Source organism: Cyanistes caeruleus, chromosome 8, assembly GCF_971803275.1.
Source record: "Cyanistes caeruleus chromosome 8, bCyaCae1.hap1.1, whole genome shotgun sequence".
Classification (NCBI taxonomy): domain Eukaryota; kingdom Metazoa; phylum Chordata; class Aves; order Passeriformes; family Paridae; genus Cyanistes; species Cyanistes caeruleus.
The window spans coordinates 7980421-8005049 of NC_141708.1; the positions used below are offsets into that span (position 1 = coordinate 7980421).

The 24629-nt window shown below is 46.6% G+C and overlaps 1 protein-coding gene across 10 annotated transcripts in view; it reads left to right on the plus strand.

Annotated features, from left to right (window-relative positions):
• AFAP1L2 (actin filament associated protein 1 like 2) overlaps positions 1-24629 on the plus strand; it is a 62612-nt gene that overhangs the window by 11748 nt on the left and 26235 nt on the right. For 4 of the 10 annotated variants that reach the window (XM_086899208.1, XM_086899209.1, XM_086899211.1 and 1 more), the window contains exon 2: positions 11429-11487. The exons of the other annotated variants lie outside the window; for them this stretch is intronic. In XM_086899208.1, the coding sequence (XP_086755334.1) occupies positions 11472-11487 (16 nt within the window). In that variant the 5' untranslated portion in view covers positions 11429-11471. The remainder of the gene's footprint in view (positions 1-11428; positions 11488-24629) is intronic. 10 annotated transcript variants of the gene reach the window in all.

Below are 24629 nucleotides of genomic sequence, written 5' to 3' on the forward strand. Positions count from 1 at the left end.
TGGAAAGGGAGTTGCTGCTTAGCACAGACAGAACTGGCTTCTAGATGAAAGAGTCAAATACCAAACTGTTTTGTTTCAGTTTAAGCAGGACAGGCTTTGATCTAGAGGAGATGACTCAGTCAGTAGCAGAGAACAATTCTTTATAGTGCATTTAGGAATAAAACCTGAAGATTTAGGCTATGATGGCTTTGACACATCAGTCATAGCATGTATTATGTGAAAACGAAAACCATAAACATCTGAAATGAAGTGTGGAGGCTTTTCTGAAGAGAAAAAACATTTCTGATACTGGTTGCCAAGAGTTTTCCTGGGGGTGTGGTAAGATCATTCCTATTCCTAGATAGGAATAATGAGTAGTGTGGACAAAGCAGGAAGGGGAAAGACTTCCTGCAGCACAGCTCAAGCCAGAGGTGGAGCCAGGATGAAAATTGGGATCTTCTGGCCTCAAGTCAGGCTCCATAATCCATCTCTGCTGCCTGCTCTTCACCCTGCCTCGACGCATCTTCCCCTTTGTCACCTCTCACAGCACTCTGCATCAGAAGGCGGCCGCGGTCAGACCCCGCTCGGTCACTGGGCTGGCTCCAGTTGTATCCCAGAGCAGGGATGGCCAGATTCCTGCTACTGAGCTGCTTTTATCTGGAGCCAGGTGACCGGCCCCGATCAATGCAGCTGTGTTTTGTGGCACTGCAGCTGGCCAAACAAACACAGCTGGAGCACGGCTGGGTCTCTGCGCCTGCTGCACACACCCGCGTGGAGTGAGAGCTGTGTGGCGTGGCCAGTGTCCTGGGGATGTGGTGAAACACTTCTGGCTCCACACAACGGGCTGCTGGCAGTCCCCAGTGTGAAAGCAAAGTGTCACTGGTGCTCATTATTTCTGCAGCTTTATGTTACATCCAGCCCCTGACCTTCATTTTGTTCTGTGCCACTGTCACCTGAAGAATGTTTCTTGGTTTCTTTTTGGTGGCTGCATGCAAGAGGTGATGAGGGCTTCTTTTGCACAGTTGCCTTGTGAAGTATCATGCTGCTAACAGTTTGTTTCTGCTGAGGCTGAGGAGTTATTTCTCCTCAGTCTCATGATCCCACCTCTTCACCTGCATCTCTGGCATTAGTTCCCCTTCCCAGCAGCAGACAGCTCTTGACTTTTCACAGGGTTCTGCTGGCTTGACTTGACAGTCTGGACAGTGATGGGAGCAGGGTGCTGGGGCAGGGAACCAGTCGGTTGGCTAGCAGTTCTGTCAAGTGAGCTCACTTGGGATGCTGAAGATGTGCAGGTCCTTCAGTGATGCTTGGGAGCAGGACTCACCTGGTCTGTCTCATAGCCCTGGTCACAGAATTTGTCACAAAATAGGAGTCTGATTAGGTGGCCCAAGCTGTGCAGGTTTGGAGGTGACATACCTCCTCCTAGAGAGAGAAAAGATCCTTTACATCATCTAGTTCATCCTGTGGTCTGGAGAGCGTGCATCCTCTGGTGTTCTCTGTGTCTAAATGCAAAATATTCCCAGTGAGGTGACTTGCCTCAGTTCTTCTAAGGATTGTTGCATGGTTTGGAAGGTTCTGTTACTCTTGTGGGTGTGATGTGTAAGGGCATCAGATTACTGAGATTGGATGTATATCATGGAAGAGTCAGATCGTTTCCTTGCTTGGCATGGCAAACAAAAAGCCATTTTCACTGACGCCAAAGAACAGCCAGTGCTGTGATGTGAGAGCTGGAGACAGTGTGTCTGTATCAGGAGATGTGCTGAGGATGCAGCTACCCACATTCCATGCTGCCACCAAATCAGAGCTGTCCTGGCTCTGGGTCACAGCCAACCTGCACTCAGCAGGCAGTGGCTGTCCCACTGTAGTGTCACCGTGCAATTTGTCAGGCTGGTGTGAGAGTGAGAGCAGAGGTTGTGCTTAGAGAGGGGTGAGAAGCTCAAGGCTTGAAAACAGAAAGTGTTGAGAGTGTGGCTGGAGGGCAGTAAGGTGCTGGCCAAGCACTGGCTGAGCTTCAGGTAGGCACCAGGGTCTAGCCATGCCAGGAGGGCTCTCTGCTCCCTGCAGCTCCTGGGGATGCATCCAGGGCAGCCCCACCAGGCAGGGTGTGCAGGTGAGGGACTGACCTCTGGCAGGTGTGGGACAGGGCTGAAGGATTGTGCCCTTTCCTCAAGGAGAAAGGAGCAGGGTCACAGGTGCTTTCATCCTGGGCTGTGTGGGAGGGAGATGGCACCTGCTGTCTGTCCTGCAGTAGAGAGGGCTGAGAGCTCCCAGATGTCATCACATCCTTCTCTTCCTCTCCAGCTTCCCTTTGCACATACCATTATGATGATTTGTTTTGCTGATGCATTTCCAGGAACTAACACCCATTTTCAAAGACTTGCAGAGGCAGAAGGGGTTCCCTTCTATGAAGGAGCAGATGGTTAATTTTATATTTTAATAGTCTTACTGTGGGCAGGGGCTCTCCTGTTATAGAAAAGACTTCTTCAACCCAGAGATCCTTCTTTTAGATTATGTCTTTACCCAGTCTTTTCAATAAAATAGTTTAAAATGGGTTTTTTTATGTTCCCTTGTTCCAATTTACTCCTGTCTTGAGTGCATAGAACTGCCTTGGCTATAAAAGAAGATTGTGAAAATTAATAGCTTTACCCAGTGGCATTACAAGAATGTTAAAGAAGAATAATTTTCTTGTGAGTAGCTCTGGAAATGTATTTGTTCTCAAAGAGACTGGAAATGTGGGCTCCAGTCCTCCAGGAAATGGACTGAACCAGAGGTGTTACCGGGTGTTTTTTGAGTGAAGCTGCTGGGGGACCATGATAGTTTTACAGACATTCTTCTCTGTTGGGCGGGACACATGCAGTGAGAATTTTCATCTGCAGCCATAAAACTATAACCTTTACAATTAACTGAGGGTTTTGGACAACATTCAGATCTCATAAGATTGATGTTTATGAATTATAAATAGCAGCAAATGTACCTAAAAGACTTGGGTGCCATAATGGTTATTAGCTACTCTTAATGTATGTTGTAACTTAATGTAACTTCACTCCAGAATTGATGGCAGTCCTTGAAGCTATAGGGGTGTCCATACTGCAGCATGGTTATGGAGTTCTCTTAGATGGAAGGAAGTTGATGTGATAAACATATCAGGAAACAAAAAAAACCAAAAAGATCTGTAGAAATTTTTCTTGCAGCAAAGGCCATACCTTTTGAGCACTGGACAAAGATAATAAATTATAAATTCAGCAGGGAACAAGGAAGTCATGTAGCAACTGCAAAAGATCCAAACATATGGAAAATTCAATCCTGTGGAGAATTAAGTCACTATTATGTAATCAGGATCAATGGAAATGAGCTGATGTCAGTATTGGACTGGCTTAATGCATGGGTGGAAAATTGTGTTGTCTCAGAGAGACCTGCTAATAGGCGTGGAAGCTCCATGTATGTCGCATGTCCATTAGCTGTTGGGTTTTTTGACCTAGGAGGGGCCTGATCCAAACCCAGCAGAAGTAAATAAGTGTTCCATGAACTTGAAGCTCATTTGGGGTCTGAAGGTAGAAGATCTGTATGAGATGGCAAACAGAAGAAGCCTGGGATGCACATGTACCTCATACTGGTTGTTCAGGGTGAAACTTAGGCCTTTTTTTTTTCCATCTGTCTGAACGTTTCGCACTGCAGGTTACCTGTCTGTCCCTCCAGCATGGGCCACAGTGGCCTTACAGCTTTGGAAAGATCTTGTCAAGGTAGGGGCTCAAACCCCCAGCTGGACTGGAAGGGGCTCTGCCTGGCAGGAGGAGAGAGGGGTGTCCCATATGCCCAGGGCAGGGGACTCCAGAAGTGTTGGACACTGATAGCATTGTAAAACTGCCCAAAGACCCTCTGACCTTCCTATGGCATGACTGTGATCCCGTGTGGGATCATGTGGATCACCATGTGGTGGGGAAGGGATGCAGAGCAGAAGCTCCTGGAGGAGGGCAGGCAGCCGAAGCACCTGGCAGAGTCCTGTGCTTGCTGATCTGCTGTGACAGGGTTTGGCAGCAGCAGCAGCTGAGCTTGGAGCTTGTCCCTGAAAATAAGCCATCCTTAGCCTGGCAACTGTGCAGGGAACAGCAGAACCTGCTTCTTGGCATGAGCATGCTCTAGTTGTTGTCACTGTCCTTGGGAAGGAGGGGCAGCAGCTCATTGTCCTGGGTGTGCACATGTGTGCTCTGGGCAGTGTGAGGGAATTGGCAGCACAGGAGTGCACCCTGCCAAAGAGCCTCGCTCCTGGAAAAGCTGCCTGGAAAAGCAGGAGCAGTCCTTTGGCCACTGCCTGTCGGGCACTTGGCTGGTGCTGAGAATCCAGATGAGCATCCTTGCTGCTGGTTTGAGAGCCAGGAGGAGGTCCTGGGGAGGTTCTGATTGTGGTGGTTTTGTGGGGATTTTTTTATGATTGGTTGGGGTTTGATGGCTTTCTTTTTTGGCTTGTAAGTGAAGATAACAGGGAAGGCACAGCATGTACAGGTTTAGTGAGAAGTGCATGCTCTGGGTACCTTGGACACTGTGGCAGTGATCAGAACACTGCACCGGGACTTGCTGAACATGTCTTTGAGCAATGAACATCAGGCACATATTAACTAGAAGAGACCTTCTGCCAGGTGGTAATGGGCTTCATGAGAGACTTCCCCACATGAAACAGGTTTGATATTCTGGAGTGTTACTGTGTATAAAAACATGCTTCTGAATCAACAGATCAGGGGAAAATGTCAGCTGTTAAACGTTAGTGGATGGAGCTGTCACATGAACTGGGTGTGTGGGTGGTTTTGAATTAAAAGATGCCAGAGGTAGGAAGAAAAATTAAATAAAAAGTGGTGGGAGGAGAGTCTGACCTTGACAGTTTCCAGTCCAGTTAGAGCCTTAAGGGCAGGTTGAACGGGGTGAGATTTCTAAGTGGAGTGGAGGACCTGAGTTGCTAAACACTTCTCAAGCCCTGGAAAGGAAAGCTGCAGTACCTGCTCTTCTCTGGCTGCTGCTGGTTGCTCTGTGCTGGCTCTGTCAGTCAGACCACCCTCTGAGCTAATTCATCTGGCCAGCCTAATGGAGGAAAAAACACCCACAAAACGAAACAAAAACCAAATCCTTTTGTTACTGCATGTATCTTCCCCTGAATGAGAATTGATGTGGCTCATCATCAGCTCATGGGGGACACCACTGTGAGTGCAAGGAAGGGCTGAAGCAGTGTAACCAAAGGCAGGGAAAAGGAAGAGGACAGAGTAGCACATGCATCTCCATAGCTCTATGGTTTCCTTGCTTGGAAGGTTTATGGGTCTATGAAATAACCCTGATGTTTCCCAAAGTGTATTTTTGGAAAAGATGCACAGGGGACTACAACACCAAGAAAGCAAACAGTTCCTTACACATTTCTTTTGCATTTTTAGAAAACCTGCTTATCTTAGCTCAATAAATATTCTCTGTGATATGGAGTAATCCCTCCTAAAATTATGCTAGAGAGGTGAAGACACCCCTGTCTTTTTGAGCAAAGTTAGTGATAGTGTCTACCTCCTGCCCAGAAGCTTTGCAGATTTATTGAAAGTGGTCAGTGTCTTTCCTGAGAAACAGCTGCTCAGATATTTGGGAGGAAAAATATTTTATTCCTCACATTTTGGTGGATTTGAGGTTCACCAGCTGTTTGAGAAGCCTGCCAAGGCTCCACACTGTTGTGGAAATGTACAGTAACTGGGTATAAGTAGCTCTAAGCCCTTCTTGGACTGAGGGGTGAAAAATGTCTTAATACTGGGAAGCTGTTGAATGTCTTTTTCAATGTAGAAATAAATCAGAAGGGAATTGTGCTGCCTTTGCCAACAAATAAACTCATTTTGGGGAATTTACTGTCCCTGTTTCCACAGGACCTCTTATGCTCTGCCTGTCAGCTGGAACTGTCCAAGCCCTCCAAGGCCATTATGATGTTAATGTCTGTGTTTGAAATACAATTTTCAACCTGAAAAACTGCTTCTTAAATTACATTTTTTGACTGATTGTATACATAAGCTGTGTTATTTCCATCTGGGAACCAAATTCTCAGAATATTGATGAAAGTCTCTCACTGACTTCAAGGACACTAGGCCCTGGACTTGTCAGGCTGGGTTAAACCAGAAAAGACAAAAAGAAGATCTCTGTCAAAATGACTTTGTGCTCGCAAATGCAATTTCTGTGTTTCACTGAGTAAACTATTCTGATTGGCTTTTTTTCAGCTCTCTTCTTACCCACAACATAGAGAAAAGTTTGTATGAAGTATTTTGACTCTCATAAAGCAAGGATTTTGTCAGCTGTAAAGGAAAAAGATATATGTTTGCCCCAGTCCTAAAGCCTGTCACTGGATGGAAAACTGGATATTTCCTGGCTTAGGATGCAGTGGGGGTACTCAGCCATAGAGAAGGTTCAAATCTGTGCTCAGACTGGGATGTTATGGTCCAAGGGGGTGGGCCATCAGATAGGTAAAGAACTAGCTCAATTTTGGGGCTGAAGAAGAAAAAAGATTGTGGTTTGTGTTCCACCTGAACTCCTGCCTTTCGAGTGTGGAGAAAGGGCCCTTGCCTAGGGGGAATGTTTGAAGGCCATGTGAGTTGTGTTTAGCCATTTTGTGAGTCCTGCATGCACATCGGGACAGAAAGTCCAAGATTGCTCTTATCTGTCGCCAGGAGCTGCTCGTGTGTGGCTCTCACAGTGGGATAAAGATTGTGGGGCTGTCAGTATAGCAGGAGTTCTCCAAGCTGACTTCCTTCCTCTGGTTGGAATAGGTCAGTCTGCTTGTAGCAACCCTGTCCATCGGTGAAACTCAGATCAAGGCTTTAATGTGGAGTGAATTGTTCTCTTGGGATGAAGCTCAGGCAAGAGGCCAAGAGCCCAAGACTTTAACAAAGAAGCATCAACCTGTTTGTATGATTTTTGTATACACTATACAAATCTTCTGAACAAGATGTTCTTCTAACCCCATGAAAAGGAAGGCCAAGAGAGAAAGTCTGATGCATTAGTGGGAGGCATTCAGATGCTGCCAAAATGGTGTGATGTAACTTGACACAGTGCCAGTGTTTCTGCTGTAAACTGAATGCAGGTGAATGCTGATTAAAATGAGCCTGCACAGTATCTATCTACTGCATCTGTTGTTTGGTTTAAGGCAGCATCTAGACATACAGGTGAGGGAACCAGATTCTGTCTGTCTGATGATATATGGGTATTCTTATCTCTGTATTTTCATCCTTAAACAGAAATAGAACCCTCAGATACAGAATGTTGCTCGCTTTAAATAACCCCAAACACACCTTACTACTTATGTTTGGGTTGTGATGAGTAGACAGCTTGGGAAAATATTTGCTTTATTTATTACACCTTATCATGTAACAGTCTTATGTGTGTAAAACTCCAACAACAAGCTTGGTAAATGAAGAGAGAGCAGTGGGTGTTTACTGATTTAATTTCAACTCTCATGTAACATCCTTTTAGGCAAACTGGTGAAGTACTAGTCTAAGAAGTGGATGGTGAGTTGAGGCAAAAACTGGCTGAACTGCCATGGTCAATGGATTGTGACTGGAGACACAAAATCCAGCTGGAAGCCTGTCACTTCTCCACCTGCATTAATGAATGACCTGGTTGACAGGGCAGTTTTGTAGGTTACACCAAACTAAGAGGGGTGGCTGATGCACCAGATGTTTGTGCTGCTGTTAGGAAGGGCCTCACTAGCCTGAAGGAATGAGCCAACAGGGATGTCCTGAAGTTCCAGAAAGAAGGGCAAAGTCCTACCTTTGAGGAGGGATAACCCCAGGGATAATGTGCTGGGCCAACCAACTGGAATGCACCTCTGCAAAAAGCCACCAAGATGAACATGAGCCAGCGGTGTGCCCTCATGGCAGCAGGCCAACAGCCTCAGGGGAGCATGCATTAATCTGGGAGCACACATTAGCCCAGTCCTGACACATGCTGGTGTTTGATACAGCCTTGGAAACGAAGGAGGAATTTTTAAACAAATTTGTCGCAAGCCATCCTACAATGCTTCTCCGTAGTGGCACAATCTGTGTCAGCCACGGGAGTTTCAGCTTCTTGGAGCAGGGCCTGTGTTCGTCTAACACATGGCGCAGCTGCATGGATGAACAGCCATCCCATTCTGCTGGATCTGCTTTTGAAACACTCCAGGTATCTGTGAATTTGTGGCTCTGAAGCTATTCTACAGATGAAAATCTTTAGAGTTGACAGTGTGCTGCCAGGGCTGGAAGATGAGGATTTTCTGTGCTAATGGGTTTACTGACTCCCTGATTTCCTCGAAGCACTGTTAAATGTGTCATGCAGAAAGGTGGTTTCATTAGCAGTTCTGCTTGGCTGGGGGAAAATCACTTTATTTATTTTGTTGCTTCAGCATGAAGTCTCTCTTGGCAGGCTGGTCACTTCCCAGGCCCTCCCAAGCTGCTGTTCTCCATTCCTGCACTGTGAACAAAAGGTGAGCTCCCACCCCTGGCCGGCTGTGGATGATGTGGGCAGAGCTGCTGGCCAGGTTACACTCCAGTCCAGCCAAGCACAGTGTCTGCCACGTCTATCCTCCTTGGCTGCTCTCTGCTTTTGTTGGTCTGGAAATGTCCCCAGGATGCTCCTCACCAGAGTATCTGGCACATTAGGTCTCCTACACTGGAGTTCAGCTGGGAAGGAAGAACTTTTAGTAGAAGGGAACATCTGTTACTCCTTAAGTGTGACCATTGTCAAGGTTTCCACCCCTCCAGTTAAGCAGTTCTTAGCCAAAGGCTTGGTAATCTCTGATTTTTTTTTCAGGAGAAGAGGGAAAGTAAATCTTCAGGATGATTTTTTTTTTTAACTGAAGAGATTAGTTTTGTTTTAAGTGACAGTATACTGAGTCAGTGTCTTTGACACCCACAGCTGTGTTGGTGGAAAGCTGCTGAAGGGCCTGGCCAGGCAGGATCCACATGTCTGCTGTAGCTCTGTGCGGGATGCACCTTGCAAAGGGCCTTGCACAGCCAGCCGTGGAGGATGGTCTATGCTCAGCTTTGCTTCTCCAGCTGGAGCGTTCCTGCTGGAGGGTGTGAGTGTGCCCAGCAAAACAAATGACATTGTTTTCACATGGTGTAAAACCACTCCCTGCACCTTCCCCTGCACCACTGCCCGTGTCCCGGCTGTAAATCCTGAGGGGAAGCAGGGCTGACTCATCTGGCACTGAGTGTATTTATAAATCAGAGGGGCTGGAGCACTGCGGAGCCCGCAAGGAAAGGCCAGCACTTGGATCTTGGCCAGTGATGGTGGCTTCCCCCCATGCCCCATTCCTGTCCTCAGGCTTGGTGGTTGACTCATCACCAGGTTTTGGCTGTGAGGTGATCAGTAGGAGCTGGTTCGAGGAAACCATCGATGAGGCATCAAACTGCTGGGCTAATTTGCTTTCTTCTTCTTTACAAAACCTCACACATGAGCTCAGGGCAGAAGGAGAAGCTTGCACAGGAGAAGACCTTTGAAGATTTGTGATGCTCACAGCTAAGCTGAGCTGTCTGGTTGCATTCACCCTGCAGCACCCAAGGTGGGAGATGCCTGTGCAGTTCTGGCCATTCTGGCTGGTGCTTGCCTTGGCTACAGCCTGCAGCAAGGTGACTTTGGTCTCACTTGCATAAGGGTAAGCAAGAGGGGGCACCAGGTCTGCTCCTGGGGGCACTTTGGAGTGGGACAGCCTGTGCTGTGGCACAGGGGGACTGAGCCCAGCCTGGTTCTGTGCTTATGGTTGAGTGCTTGTTTTTCAGCCTCCTCACATTCCCTTGCATCCTCTTTCCTCCTGGGTAACAAAAGCAGAGCAGGGAGGTTTGGTTTATTGTGCTGGGTCTCTCCTTCCTCCACCTGCTCTGGAAGCTGATCTCTTAATGAGCAAAGTTGCCTGGGGGTGCCATTTACCCAGGGGATGCAGTTCCCCCTGCACTGTTGGATTGATTTTTTTTTTTGTGTGCAAACTGCGCGTCCAGCCTTGCTTGCGGGTGCTGTTAATTCTGTCCATGCTTTCTCTGGAAAAGCTGGTTTTCAACAGAAAGACTGTGCTTGCACATCTTCCCCCTTCCTGGAGGGGAAGCAGGGTGAAACAGTTCATGATCCTGATACTGTGGGATGGAGAAATAGAGACAGTGGAGAGAAGTTCAGAGGGGAGGGATTGCTCCTTTCCTCTCCATGTATCCCACACACCCTATGAGAACAGGGAGTTTGCTGCTGGAAGAAACGGGCAGGAAATGGGAAGTGAATGAAGGAAAGGGCTCCTTCACATGCTGTGAGTGTGACTGTGGGATGTGGTGCTCAGGCCAGAGGATCCCTGCTGTTAACCTTGCTGGTGAAAAGGGCTGGCTAACTGGCTGTCACCTAAATCTGTCAGAGCTCAAAACAGTCAGTCTACATCTTGCCTTGCATCTGGGCAAATCAACCTGCACATTGTTCTGTGCTGAGACCCAGAAATTTCTGTGCTGATGAATGCAGACCCTGTTCCCTGTTGGCTGTTTCATAGGTGCTGTCTGGGAATCCACTCTGCTGTGGAGCACCAGCTATTGATTCAGGCTTGCTGGCTCGATGGTTTCCACCACTGCTACATTTCTCTGGCTCCTCAGGATCCTGGTTGGGGATTTGAGGCCGGGGGATTTCTGTTTGTTTGTTTAAGAATGTTTTATTCATTTATTCCTAATCACATACAGTTCTCATCATTGCTTAGGCTGTGACTTTCAGCTATCTTGAAATGAAAAGAAAATACATGTTTGTCTTCCAGCACCTTGGGAGCCAAGGGAAGCCTTAACCAGAGCCAAGATGTAACGTGGCAGTACAAACACTAATATCCGATGTTCCCCCAGATTTGTAATTAAAAGCTGATGATTTTCCCAAGGTTACCAGAAGGACGCCAGCCTACAGGACCCAGTTGTCTGGCTGCCATAACACTAAACCTGTTCCTATGGCAATGAGCTGATTGCTGTTGGGGTTTGTGCTGATTTTAGGCCTTTTTTTCAGTGTGTTTTTTTGTTTTTTGAATGAGTGCTGCTGCACATCTCCCTTCTTCCTGATGCAACCAGGATGTCAGCACAATTTCTTGGCACTGCAGCATTGTCCCATAAGCACTGCAGGGAGTGCCAGGCACTCTGCAGGGATGTGGTGAGAAGCAGCCTTGTTCCCAGGGGTCCCTGAGCCCTGCTACCATCCTGCAGATGAACGGGGCCAGTGCAGCTCCAGTGGCTTGTGCAGGGGACTGGTGTTGCCTCTAGGTCGTTTTTTCTCATAGTATTTTTGTTGGAGGAATGCACCTCCTGACCCACTGCTTGCAGAGCTGCCTGGGAGAGCAGAGTGCTGGGAGGGGGGGCCAGCTGTGCTCCAGCTGTGAGTCGCTAAGCTGCTCCTATTTTGGGAATGGCTGGGTGTTTCCAGGTCCCCTGGGTACGTGCTGAGTTTGCCTTCTTGCCTTTGTTAGTGCTGCTTGGACAATAACGAAGACCTGGAAACTGCTGTGATTTATGATCTTTTTATTAGGTAAGCAAGAGACAAAATACAAAGCAAGAGACCTAGCTCTCCCCTTTTTGCAGAAGGAATGCCTGTTTGATTGGGAAGTGTTGAGGGTTGGCTGTGTTGGTGCAAGTACCAGCTGGTTTTTTCACCTGGCTGGTGCTCCTAAGCCACACTTCGTGTAGCAAGGGAAAGAAAGGGTATTTTTGTCCTATTGAAAATTTGGATCGTGCTTCCTTCCTGCACTGGAAGGTGAAATATGCTAGGAATGAGCACTGTGTACATCTCAGAAGCTCCTCTTCTGTCCTCTCAGTAGCTGGGTTGGATGCTTTGGGAGGTTTTAAACTGACTAAGCACAGGCATGCTCCTGCCTGCTCTGCTGCTGAGACATCCCCAGCCTGAGCACAGGCTCAGAACCCACCACAGACTTGCTTCAGGGTGAAGTCAAGGATGTGCTGTGAAGGGATGGAGGTAGCCATGTGCTTGACATCTTTAATTGGACCAGGGCCATCAACAAGTCAATCACAACAGTGATTTGTACAGGTCTGCCCTTCCAAGTTGGTAAAAGATGGGCAAGTGATAGATTAGGGAAATAGATGAATTGAACACAGCCTTCACATCACCCACCCACTGTGCTTGGTACATGCAGGGTCTAGAAGACTTTGCTTCAAGTTATGTCCAAGTCCCTGCAGAGCAGGGATAGCCATGGGAATTGTCCCCTTGGGGCTCTCTAATTCCATCTCCTCGTCTTGCTGAAAGTCTGTCCCAGTCTCCTCGTTTCCCACTTCTTGAAAAGTTTTAGTCCAGCACAGCAGCCAGCTGAAGTCCTTCTGGAAACCAGATGTATCAGCTCAGCAAGACATCCTGCCTAAATATTTCCAAAAAGAAGTTCAAGGTTGCCTTGTGATTCTTGGTTTGGGTGTTGTTTGTTTTTCAACATTGGTTTTCAGTCTTATGGCTGTCCCTGGTAATTTCCCAGCTGCTTTGTGCTTTTTGGGCAAAAGAGCCATAAACTCAGTCTGCTAATGCAGTTTACAGGAGCTGTCAGGGCTTTGTAGCACCCTCTGGGATAGAGTCACTGGAGCTGCGCTGATGAATTTCACCCAGGGGAACTCCACTGGCATGAAGAAGTCTGATCCTCTCTGATATTCTCTCACACAATGAGTAGAAGATTTTTCTGCATCCTGACCTATCAGGACTGTGATATTTTTAAATATTTTTTTTAATTTATTTTTTAATTATTATTTTTTCTTAGTGAAGCTGCACAGAAGTATTTTTCATGGAAGTTCCTTGGGTCCTGGCTGGTATTTCTGTTCAAAAACAGCCTTTGTGGTGATGGTAATGCCCAGGAAACCCAGGTGCCCAGGCCTGAGGGACTCCCACCCCGAGGAACAGCAGCATATATCCATGTATGTATAGGGAATTAGGTAAATGGGGAAAATGGGAGAGAGCAGCTCCAGAGGAGCTGGCGTTGTGTGCAGAGGAGTTGCCTGTGGTGCTGCACAATGTCAGCTTGGTTTTGGTCCTCATCCCCTCCCACCCTTGAGGAGGTCTCTGCTGGCCTGGTGGGATTTATTGTTCAATACAAACAGAATCCCAAAGTTTGGGCTTCCCATTGAACATGGAGAGGTTTGGGGTTTCCTGTTTCAATGAAGTGCAGCTTGCACTTGTTTTGCTTTCATCTTGGTTTTTCTCTGGTGTTTTGGAATCCCCAGAGCTAGACATCTGTGTCTAATGTGAACTGGGAAATTTCTGCACAGTCCATTTGTGTCTGCATAAACCTGGAGTTTCTGTATAAAAGACTATCCTTCTCTGGACTTAAATTCAAGCTCTGATAAGCTTCAGTGCGGCTGCATAGATCTATATGAGATGAAGGTACAGCTCCAGTAGGTATCTTTGGTGGTTGCACAGCAGTACAGTGTCTCCCCCAAGCATTTCGGTGTTCTCAAAAGGGTGTTCCTTTCATATTCTAAACACAACCTTCCAACTTCCAGTGCAAGTCCAGGAGTCCAGGAAGACCAGCTCAGCCCATTCAGCTGACAACCAAATCCTGGCACTGACTACAGAGGTGAGCCGGGGGAGCTGCATGTCCAATTTCCTTTGGTTCATAGCTCAAACACCCACATGGCTGCCTCTGTATGGACCAGGCTCATGGTACCACTGATACCATGAGCAAATTTTGAAGTGGTGTCTTCACTTCCATAGCAAGAAGCTTTGCCAGTCTACCCCTATGTCCCTAAATGTTGCGCCCTTTTTAGACCTTCTTGTGAGGGGTAGCTGCATTTGTACAAAGATTTTCTTTTTCCCTCAAAATTGAGTCAGGATCTTGGGAAAGAAAGTCCCCATGAGACTAGTGGGCATAAGTGACATCATAGGGTGAAAACTTTTATTCCTTTGAGATTATGGTTGCACCCGTAAGCATGAGGCAGATGGGATCCAACACAACTTGAACTAAATACATAAAGAACATTTGAATGCTGAGACAATTTTCAGTAAATACTTCATGTTATGACATCTTGTGAGCTTCCTCAGAGTGTTACTGGAAGCCTGTTTAAGCTTGCCAAACTCCCAGCTATCTTTTTTCCTTACCCACTTGACAGATGAGCAATTTGAGAGCCTTAACTGCAGTGACCCACCGAGCTGGGAATGGGGCGGTCGGGAGTGACTGGCTGTGCCGGGTGCTGCTGCTGGAGCTCATTCCTCCAACCTGACTCACCATATCTCACCTGCACCTGGTGAGACAACAGAGCTCTGTCTGACTTCAGAGAGCTGTTGACTCATTTTAGTTGTCTCTGTCACTGTCTGAATATGAATTGTTGAGTCTCTAAGGGAAAAAGTTGAAGAAAATGGGCATTAATGTCTTCAGGTAGAGAACAGTTGTTAGGAAGAAATGGGCCCTGGTGGAGCACCAACTTTGGCTTCCCTCCAAAGCTGCACTTCTTCTGCCCTTGGATTTTACGGCAGACCTCTAGTTTTGGCCTTTGCTTTCCCCAAAGTGTTGATAGCTCCTGGTGGAAGGAGCTAAATGCAGTGTTTGTTGTGAGCTGCTTCAGCTTTTTGTGGAAAAGTAGAACAGACATTTCTGCTGTGGCTTTGCTGTTGCAGCCTCACATTTATTTGAATCACCAGTTCAAAGCCTCCATAGCAGAGATCTCAAAGCAGCAGAAATTCAGCAATGATCCTTGGTGACTGGAAACCATTGAGTTCTGTGTGCAGTTTGATCTCTGACTAACATCACACCTCTCCAGCTGGAGCAGTGCTCTTGACCTGGCAGGTCACCCACCAGCAGAGCAGACATCAGTGCTCACCGACCCTGCAAGCCTTTGAAGCTTTTGCTAGAAAAAACCAAAAAAACCAACCCTGCAATGAAGGAAGATAAACCGTGCTGTATACAAAACCCCTTGTCTAAGAAATGTCTTATCTCTGAGGGGTTTGCAGAAAGCCTCTCCTGTTTGGGAATGATGAAAGCAAGACAGCTATTAATAAGCTGAAAACAGAAATGGGAGCAGGAGGTATCTAGCTTTTGATGGTGGCATCTTTCTCATGTTTTCAACAACTGCAAAGGTTTTCTGTAAAATTGTTTTGAGACAGAGATACTCATGAAACTGCATTTCTAATGTGGGCTAGAGAGAGCTGGGAAAGCTAAAGAAACTTTTTTGGCAGCAGTTCATCTTTCTTAGCCTAGTGTACTTGTCCAATCTGTGTCCCTTTTAAATTCTAATTACTTCCTCAGGCACCACAAACACTCTGGCCTTGTCACTTCTCCTTTTGAAGTTTGCTTCTCATAATGCAGCCTCTTCTGAAGCGCTCATGCTGTCGGTCAGCTAACTAGTCCAAAACATTCCACTGCTTCAAAATCACTTAATTCTTTTTCAAGTACAAAGAACGGCTTTCCTGTTGCTGCCTGCTGACTCATGCGAGAAAGGTAGTGCACCTCGTGTCAGCCAGGAGAGCAAGTTCCTGCAGGCACCTCACACAGGGCAGAAAATCTGCAAAGGGTGATGGCCAAGGTGGCAAGCAGAGGTCTGGGTGCAGAGAGCTGCATTAAGGGAAAAATACATCTTGGTGAAACCAGTGTGAGCATCAGTGAGTGCTGAGTGTGTATCTTTGCCAAGGCTTAGATTATCAGCCCCATGGCTGGAGTCATGTGCTTTGGCTGAAAAGGCTGCCTGTGATGAAGGGCAAATGAAGAAAGTGGACTTTTGCAAAATCTCTGGAATGTTTAACACACAGTAGCCTTTTTCAGGTTTGCAGAATAAACTTCACCAAGCATTGCCCAAACTGAGTGTGCAGTTTGATGTTGGTCCTTACAGTAGCAGAGAGGCAGAGCTCCTGAGCACCGTGCTGTCCTGAGATGCTGTTTCCAGCACCTGAGCATGGTCTCTGTGTGGTGCTGCCCTGTGTGAGCACACCAGCTAGCCCAGGGCAAGGAGGATGATGTGGCAACCCATTGGATTAGCTGGAGCTAATCACTGCTCCCTGCCCTTTCCACCTGGCTGCCAGGCCAAGCACTTTTCCCCTTTGGGTAGCTTTTCACATAGGTGAGTGTGGGCTGTTAGCAAACTGGTGCTTTTTGCCCTCTGTAGCAACATAAGCAGGTGAAGGAGCCTCCAGAGAAGATGAATTCAAATCCCTTTGGTTAAGGATCCACCACCTTGGAAGTAAGGATGAGAGGACAAATGCCCCAGGGATCTAACCTCCTCCTGCCTCCTCTACTTTTTGGTCACTTCTCCTGAAACAAACGAGTTAAATCAATAGTATTGGTACTTTATCTTATAAACACCCACACTTTTGATTGTTTCACTGTCTTCTGCAACGAACTGTGCCTAGTCCTAGAAATGGGGAGTGTTTTCCCAGTCATTTGTCTTTCCTTCATCTGCCTGTTTCTTAGAAAGGCTGGATAAACAGATAGCAATAAAGCAAGGGAAATTGCAACAGACCACAACCGAAGTGATCATTTTGTTTTTCTTAACCCAAAAAGATTGAAAGACTCTGTGGCTTTGCCTTTGGGGCTGGGGTTTAAGCTCAGAATTGGTGAAGGAAAGACAAAAGGTTGAGCAGAGGTTTGCAGTGGCAGCTTGTGATCTCTTTTGAGCCATGTCCAAGATGTACTGCTCCACTTTTTCTCTGGCCTTCAAGATGAGTGGCCAGCATTTTCCCCTGCAAAGCAGGAAGGCTGCTGGGCTGGCTGTGCCTTACCAGCTGGCACTGGTGAGGATGTGCACCTCTTTTTGCCTGTGAGTACTAGAAAACTGTCTCGAGGGCAGTTCCTGCATGCAAGATGCTCCTCATGTCCTGACTGAATTGTTTCCAGCACTGCAGGCAGAGCGGTGGACTAGCCAGGCTGCACTTAGCACTGAGTAAACAGAGAGTTCCTTCAAGTTATTACTCTCATTAAAGGTTATTAATTCACTGGTGTCAACACTGAACTGTATTCTATTCATTTTGTGGATGGAAAGCACAGCAGTGTGGTTTGGAGTGAGGGTGGCGGGGCCTGCCCCAGCCGCAGGGAGCCAGGCACGAGCTGCTGATCCCAAACCACTGCTCCACAAATGATCCTCCGATACCAAGGATGGTATAAGTGTTTATTAGCATGTAATGCTGAGGAAAGAGAAGTGCCAGCCTGGGTAGCTTATAGCCAAACTACAGGGATGCCTCCTAAATGTCTTAAGAGGGGGATGAAAGAGTCAAAAGTGCATTTAGAAAAGCTCCAAGGAAGCTGAATTTGCTGGAAGGACTCGAACTTGTTCATCAGCAGTTTCTTGTCACAAATTTTCTGCTGAGATGGTAAATGAAAATAATGATCTAACTTTTAAATCTGTGGTAGGATTAGTGATACCTTTGGCATATTTATGTAGTGGGTTTCAGAGGTTTAATTCAGCGTATTGTTCCCAGTCTGGATAACTGGCTCGCATTCATGTAAACAAAGTGCAAGACAGACAAAGTAACAAAATCTTTTTTATCCCGTAAATTGTTGTTTTGCTGGTTTAAGAGCTTTCTTTCGTTTCCCATGCCTCACAGTCAGGATAGGAAGGGAGAAGTTTTCCAATTCACATGGAAAAAAAAAGAAGTGCAGGTCTTTGTCCTGGTTTTCCACTGCATCAGCCCCGCTGGGCTCCTGCCAGGCTCTGATGGGGAGGGTGGCATAGGTGCCATGGGGTGATCTTGTCCTAGCCTCCTCTTCACCCAGAGCATCTGTGTGAGCCTGACTTGTTGCTGCTCAGAGATGAGCTCAAGCTCAGGGTGCAGATGGTAAATCAAGGTTTATTGCTTAGTTTTGGCAGAATTTTGGATGCGTACCTCTACATCACCTTATAAGAGGTTCCCCCATGCAGTAAAACATCCATGGGCAGTGGGGCAGGGCTGTCATCATGAGTCAAACCAGGAACCCTCCATTTGGTCACTGCAGAAGTTGTTAATCTCAGTCGGTAAATGTCTGTGGCTTCTCTGGTCTGTGCTCCTGGAGTCAGATCACACCATGTGGGGCCTGGATCTGTAGGGAGACAAGTGGGAGCTCATGTCTTGGTAATCCATAGCAAACAGGGGAGCTGCCTGTTCCTAGGAGGCTGCTCTGCCACCCTGATTTAGCGAAATATCATTTTGGAGGAATAAAGGGATAAATAAAGGTGTCATCTCTTGATTACAAGAGTGAGGAATGTCCTCAGGTTACCTGGCAGGTCTGCCTTCCCGTCACATGTGGGAGAGCTGTGGCCGCCTTTGGTGGCAGATGTTGGGTCCCAGCTGGGAGGTACTCACTGAGCAGTGGGGATTCATGGCAGGAGAGGGTTTGTAGTTTGACCTCTCCACAGTATTACTAAAGCTTCTTTTCTGTGCTTCTTAACCCTAAACTGAAGTGTAGTGAACACTGGTTTGCTTTGAATCTTGTTGGGAAGGAGTGTGAACTCTGGTCCTTAGTGATGTCTATAGATGGGGGAATTTTGCTGGGGGGACAGGGAGATTTTTCTCTGGGGGGGCCACCAGTATTGGAGATTTTAGCACTTTTCTGTGCTGATGATTAAACAGCAGATTTCCAGAGGAAAAAAAATCAGGTTTGCACATTGCTGCATCAACACTGCTCAGTGACTCAGCTGCATGATCCTCCCTCTTGGTGTTTAGGCTTCCACATTACCTTGAGGAGGATGGATAAGGACTGCATGCAGTGTCTGGACAAGGGATTGAGCAAGAATATTAAGAAAGAAATATAGCAATCAATAATGATGTTCCTGTAGGCTCTGCCAGCCTACCCTGATACTCAGGATACTTAAAAAAACTGTTCTGCCCCTGCACTAGTGCAATAGCCTGGTGTGGTAATTCTGCTTTTCAGCTGTAGGCACAGAGGCCCAGCCCTGGCTCTTGTGGATGGTGTGGCTCAAAGAGCCATTTCTGCAGAGGAAACAGCAAGGAAAGACTGGGACTCCAGGGCTATGTATCTGTCTTTCTCTCTGACCCCAGAGCTCTTGCTTTTGCTTTCTCAAACATAATTGCTTTCCCCTTCTGCTGTGTTCCTATTGTTCACTGGAGAAATGATGCCATTAAATCAACAGAGAATGGTGGGAAAATGCTTTGATATGAGGCCTTAGGAGGGCGTGTGCATGTGTGCGTGTGCTTGTCCTCTCTCAAAAAAAACCAGCACAACCGTATGTGTATCTGGCAGCTTCATTTACTTTGTGTCTTGCCTGCAAGAGAGAAATCCATCTCAGAAGATATTTGGCAGTTAACCTCCTTTATTTGTATTGAAGTGGCACAAACCGCGGGTGTTGTTCCAGGGCTGTCGTTCACCATTGTTGTGATAGGTACTCTCTCCAAGACCTTGCATTTTCTCACTCACTGTTTTGGGAATGAGGTAGTCTTTTTCCATGGGAAAGAGGGGGTTACATGTCTGTGGGCTCAGCAGGCATTAGGGACTCTAGTGTGCCTCTATTCTGCTGCTGCTCTGTAATGTGGACAGGGATGGAAATTTTCTTTCCTCTGGATTCAGCTGTGCAGAGTGACGAGCAGGGATGAGGCAAAGTCTGCTACAGCGTTTTGACTAAAACCATGCTCCAGGAGCCTTGGCAAAGACCTGAGGTGAGGTCCAGGGAGCAGGTTGCTCCATTCATGGAGTAAAGACTGCAGAGGAGAGCAAGGCTGTGCTGAGCAGTTGTGGGATTCCTTCTTGCACAAGGTTCCAGCAGCAGAGCCCTGTGTGTTTGCAGTGTTTGGTTGAGTGTTTTGCGTGTTTCTTTTTCTTGAAGGCATCTGTTCTGTTTCATCAGCCACCTCTTGGTAGCCCCTTCCTGGGTACAGCTGTGCATTGCATTAGCAAACAGCAGATGTGCTTTAAGTTGCAGGTCAGATGGTCACCAACCTCTCCAGTGAAGTCAGCCCCATGGAGTGATGGAGAAGAGAGCAGCCCTCCACAAGGCAGAAAAAACCCCAACCAACCACCAATCTTAGCTGGAAACTGAAGTAATAAGGGAGAAAAGCAGCAGCAAAGACTGTGGGGACAGAAGGGAATCAGTGGTGGCAGCCTCACAGGAAATGGTGTCTCTGTTGTGCCACTCTAGGATTCAGCTCTGGGGCTTGGAAGCAAATATGATTTCTGCTTTGTAAAAATTGTTGGGATTTTTTTTCTCCCCATTGGGAAAGGAGCCCACCATGCCCTGCTGCCCTGCTCTTGGGGATATTTACCTTAAAAACAGTGTTGTCTTTAATGTCCTACCCTGCCTGATTTGGTCTGACTTTTTTTAGCTGACCTCTTAATTTGAATAGATCGTTACTTACCCTCTTGACTACTGCACTGATGTTTCTTTAGTTGTTTCCCTGCTGTTTTCTTACCTGGGTTCTGTCCCAGTAGGAGTTACTGTGCTACACAACTTGAGTGTGGCCTGCACAATGAGGATGTGGCACTTCTCTGATCCACCCCAAGTCCCAGCACAGTTTTCCACGGCACTCTGTGGTATGTTCCATCTGCTGTGGCTGTGAGCATCACTGAGCACTGAGCACAGACCTGCAGTTTGTAGCCTAGTACAGCTTTGGGGATCTTGTGAGTTTGATGGGCAGTCTGCTAATATGGCCTGCTCCAAAGGAAGAGGTGCCAGCATCTCTCGGATGTCATCCAACAAATTTGTTTGGCAGTGGGGGACCTCCAGTGACTCACCAGTTGCTCTGTCATGGAAAGGCTGAGACCCTTTGCAAAGAAGCACATCACTATGTTGCCTGTGAAGTGTCAGACATACACCCTCCACTGCATACCAGATGATCTTTAAGGTCCCTTCCAACCCAAACTTTTCTATGATATAATAGATATGGTACTAAAATGCAAGAGTGCTCAGTAAAATCTCCTTGTGACACAGTAATTTTCATGTTTTGCTTCTCTTCTCTCTTCCTTTTTTTTTTTTCTTAATTTTTCTTGGATGCTGTTTCTTGCCTTCCAGTGGAGGGAAGAGGAGTCTGTTGTTTGCTCAGTTAACTGAAAAAAGCTTTGTGTGCATTTTCTGCTGCCGTTTTGTTAAAGTTCAGAGTTCCTGGGTTAGAGCTGCCACTTCTCAATACGAGTCTTGTTCGAACTTCCAGAGCAGCCCACGCAGAGCTGCTTGGGTTCATCTGCACAGTTCACAGCCCACAGCCAGCCAAACACATTGTTTGCCTCTGTCCTTCCATGAATCATACTTTGCAACAAAGACCAGCCTAGTGCTCCCAACGAGAGTGTGAATCCAAGCGGTGCTGGGTTTTAGGTGCATTAATAGAGCGGTCTGGGTGGGGTTTTTTTCTTTCTTCTCTGTGAGCACTCATTGTGTCTAAAAATCAGACAGCTTTGTGACAATGGTCTTAACTGTCTGACATTTGTCTGGCTTATTAGGAAGACTCTGATAGGAGTTCTCCACTTTTACAGTTTTCTTATTTTGAGAGATTTTAGCTTGTCTCAGGGTTATGAATTTCGCCTTTTGTTTTGTTTAATCTAACAGCAATTCTCCAATGAGAAACTTCATTGTTTGCCAGAAGCTTAGAGGAGGTTTTTGTGGGTATTCCTTTGATAAACACAGCACTTCTCATTTTGCTGTGGGGAGATTTCTTTTTTCTACCATTATTTATATATTCCTAATTTTTTGTGGGTAAGAAAAAATTTTCAACTGGACAACAGTGGGCTGGGCTTTTTATTATCTTCCCATGAAAAGCTGGAAGATGGAAGGCTGGCCAGTCATTACAGGCATAAGTGTGAGAAGTAAATCACCGTTTCTGATGGTCCAAACCAGGGTGGTAAAGCCTTAGTCTGCACTCACCTGGTTTATTCTGCTCATCACCCTGGGTGAATGCTGGCAGGGTTTCAGTGTGATGGGGATGCTTCTCAGAGGAGCAGCTTTCTGGGATTCAGCAGAGATGTTGCTGCTTCTCAGTGGAGTTTGGATGAGCCATCTACCACCTTTCCTTCCCTGCACTGCATTGCCAAAGCCAGCAGCATCTGGAGCAGGAGGAGCTGCATGCACTGCAGAGGAGCCGAAGCATTGTGGTTCTCTGATTTTCACTGCTGCTCTGCACGACCCTGCAGCCAGCAGGGGTGAGGAGGGTTGGTTTGTCTGAGGAAGGATCTACTTTGCTGTTTTGGAAGGTGGCCCGGTGTAGGGGTCATCCAGCTGTTACAGCTGTCACCATCCACACATCTGCCTTTCCTCACAGCTGTGGAGAATGACCTTCTCTAGCTGTAACCGTGGTGACTTTTCCCTCTTGCAAAGCCCAACTGTTACTGTAAGACTCCAAATTAGCCAAGGAGGCCTGGGCTGGGTCCTCCTGCTCTTCTGACAGCACTTGCTATTCAGCAGCCTGAATGCTGCCTCTGTGTCTGCCTGTCCTCTCTGCACGCTCCTCAGCTGCCCTATTCATTTTATGCAGCCAACAAAAAAAGAAAGCAGGGCTAGAAAGGAATTCCTTTCTGCCAAAGCAGCCCCTGGGGAATCCCAGTGCTGCCAGCCAGGGCTGGTCAGTGGGAAATGGGAGCTGAAAGGCTGCCATGGGATTTAGTGCATGATGGAGGCAGTCTGGGGAGGCTAGACATGGGAAGGTACCTCAAGATACTCCTCAGGAAGCCCCCTGCTCCTGGTGGCTGGCCCTTTCATGATTCACAATCCTGTTACCAGTTCTATTATCTCTGAAGTTTCCAAGATTTTTGAATCAAGCAGCTTGGCATGGCACAGACTGCAGGTATTTACTTGGTTCCTGAATGGAGTTATTTGTCAGCAGCTTAGCCCAGCTCCTTCTAGGAAGGAAGGGTGAAGCCAGAAATACCAAACCCAGACTCTGCTTTGGGATCCATGGATGGGGGGTTGGTAACAAAATCTCCAGGCTGAGATGTGGGAAAGCTAGTTTATATTCCTGATCTGGTGAAGAATACAGCCACATCCTTGGACAAATCACTTAATCTCCCAATGCCTTAGTTTCCTGTTAGCAAATGATACTCCTTATCTTTCACCTCTCATCTCAGCAGAGGAAAGAGTTTGTCTTTTAGTATATATCTCATTACAGTTCTTTGTCTGGTGGCTGGGGCCCCTCTACCTTGATAAAATAAGTAATTGAATTTAGATTAAATGGTCTAATACAATCCTGCCCAGTGGTTACTGAAACACTTGAATGAAAGCTCGTTCTGAGCCTGTCTTCCCATTTCCTCATAAGGCCGAGACATGAAGTAATTAGATGTCGACGTAGGTTGTTATTGTAACACAGTGACAGAGATCAGTGGTTATTGGTAGGAATGGCTTTTATAATCTAGTTTAATGGTCATTTACCTTTCAGTGACCTTAGTGTCAGGCAAAATTGGCAGCTCTTTTGCAAGGAATGTGCTTCCTCAATGGGGGCTTTGCAAGCTGTTTCATTTTTGGCTCTAGCTTCACATGAACTAGGATAGACACTGCTGCAATGCAAGAGACTTTCAGTCTGCAAAGAAAGGCACAGACTGCTGCCAAAAGAAGCCCTTTTCAGTGCTGTCCTGCTGCCACTGAATTGCTGTTGGAACAGCAATCATTTGTGTTTAAAGCATCTCTTTGCTTATTGCTGCGGCCAGAGTTGCAGCCTTCAGACTGAGAGAGCCTGTGGTGGTCAGTGGCAGCCCAGGAGTTTTGTAAAATGGGTTGCATTGTCTTGTAGTAAAAGAAGGAAGAACATATCTCATCATCCAGTTAAGTGCATGAAGGAAGAAGGAACTGGTAATTCTGACTATAACTCTCACCCTGAAAGTCCTTATTACATCAATAAAGATGTAATATTTCTATATATTTCAAAGCTAAGGAGTTCTTTCAGTGATCCTCTCACTGCAGATGCAAATCACTCAAGTTTCCCATTGACTGTGATGCTCCTATACCTCTAAAATTCCTACAGGTTTCATCCAGTTACTGATGTCTGTTGCCATGGAGAAGAACATGATATGAGTTGTGCTGTAATTTCTAAAGGTAGCCCAGGTCTGTGGCCTTTGTAGGGCTTTGTAGGGAACTGCAGTAGTTCATATCCTGGTGCTTGAGGGGACTGGATTAAGGGCAGGTATTCACAGTGACCTGGGCCAAGCCTCTTAATTTTTCTGACAATCTAAACCTGTAGATGGTATTGCCTGATTACCTTAGAGGTACTACTCCCTGTCTTCTGTGAAGGGAGCTGAATTTTTGCAAGATCTCTGAAGCTCTTTGTTTCAGTTGGTGCCAGAAATATTACTTGAGTCACAAAGAAATGCTATGAGTGGAGAAGAGCAATACAGCAGTGGAAAAAAAAATTCAGAAAATCATCTGAGAATTGCTCTGCCTTATGACTTAGGCTTCTGTCTACTTCTGATCTCTCATCCTGCTGCTCACAGCCATACAATTCTGCAGATATGTTCCTTGCATCTGTAACTATTGCCTTGCAGAGCAGAAATCATCTCTTTATGTGCTCTCATTTCTAAACTGCTAAGATAAGGAGAGCAAAACCATGCAGCTGGGGGGCAGAACTATTTGTTTTAGGCTGCTTTGAAAAGCCACCAACCTGGTTTTACCGTGAGCGTGTTCCATACATCACCAGCACAGTGTGATAGATCTTTAGCTGAGATCAAGCAGTGACTTCCAGCACTCAGAATCCTGAGGTGGTTTAATGTATAAGAGTTCTCACATTCATCAATCTCTGATAAGTATTAGCTTCTTCTCCTTCTGATAGGAGAGAATGAACTGTCAGTG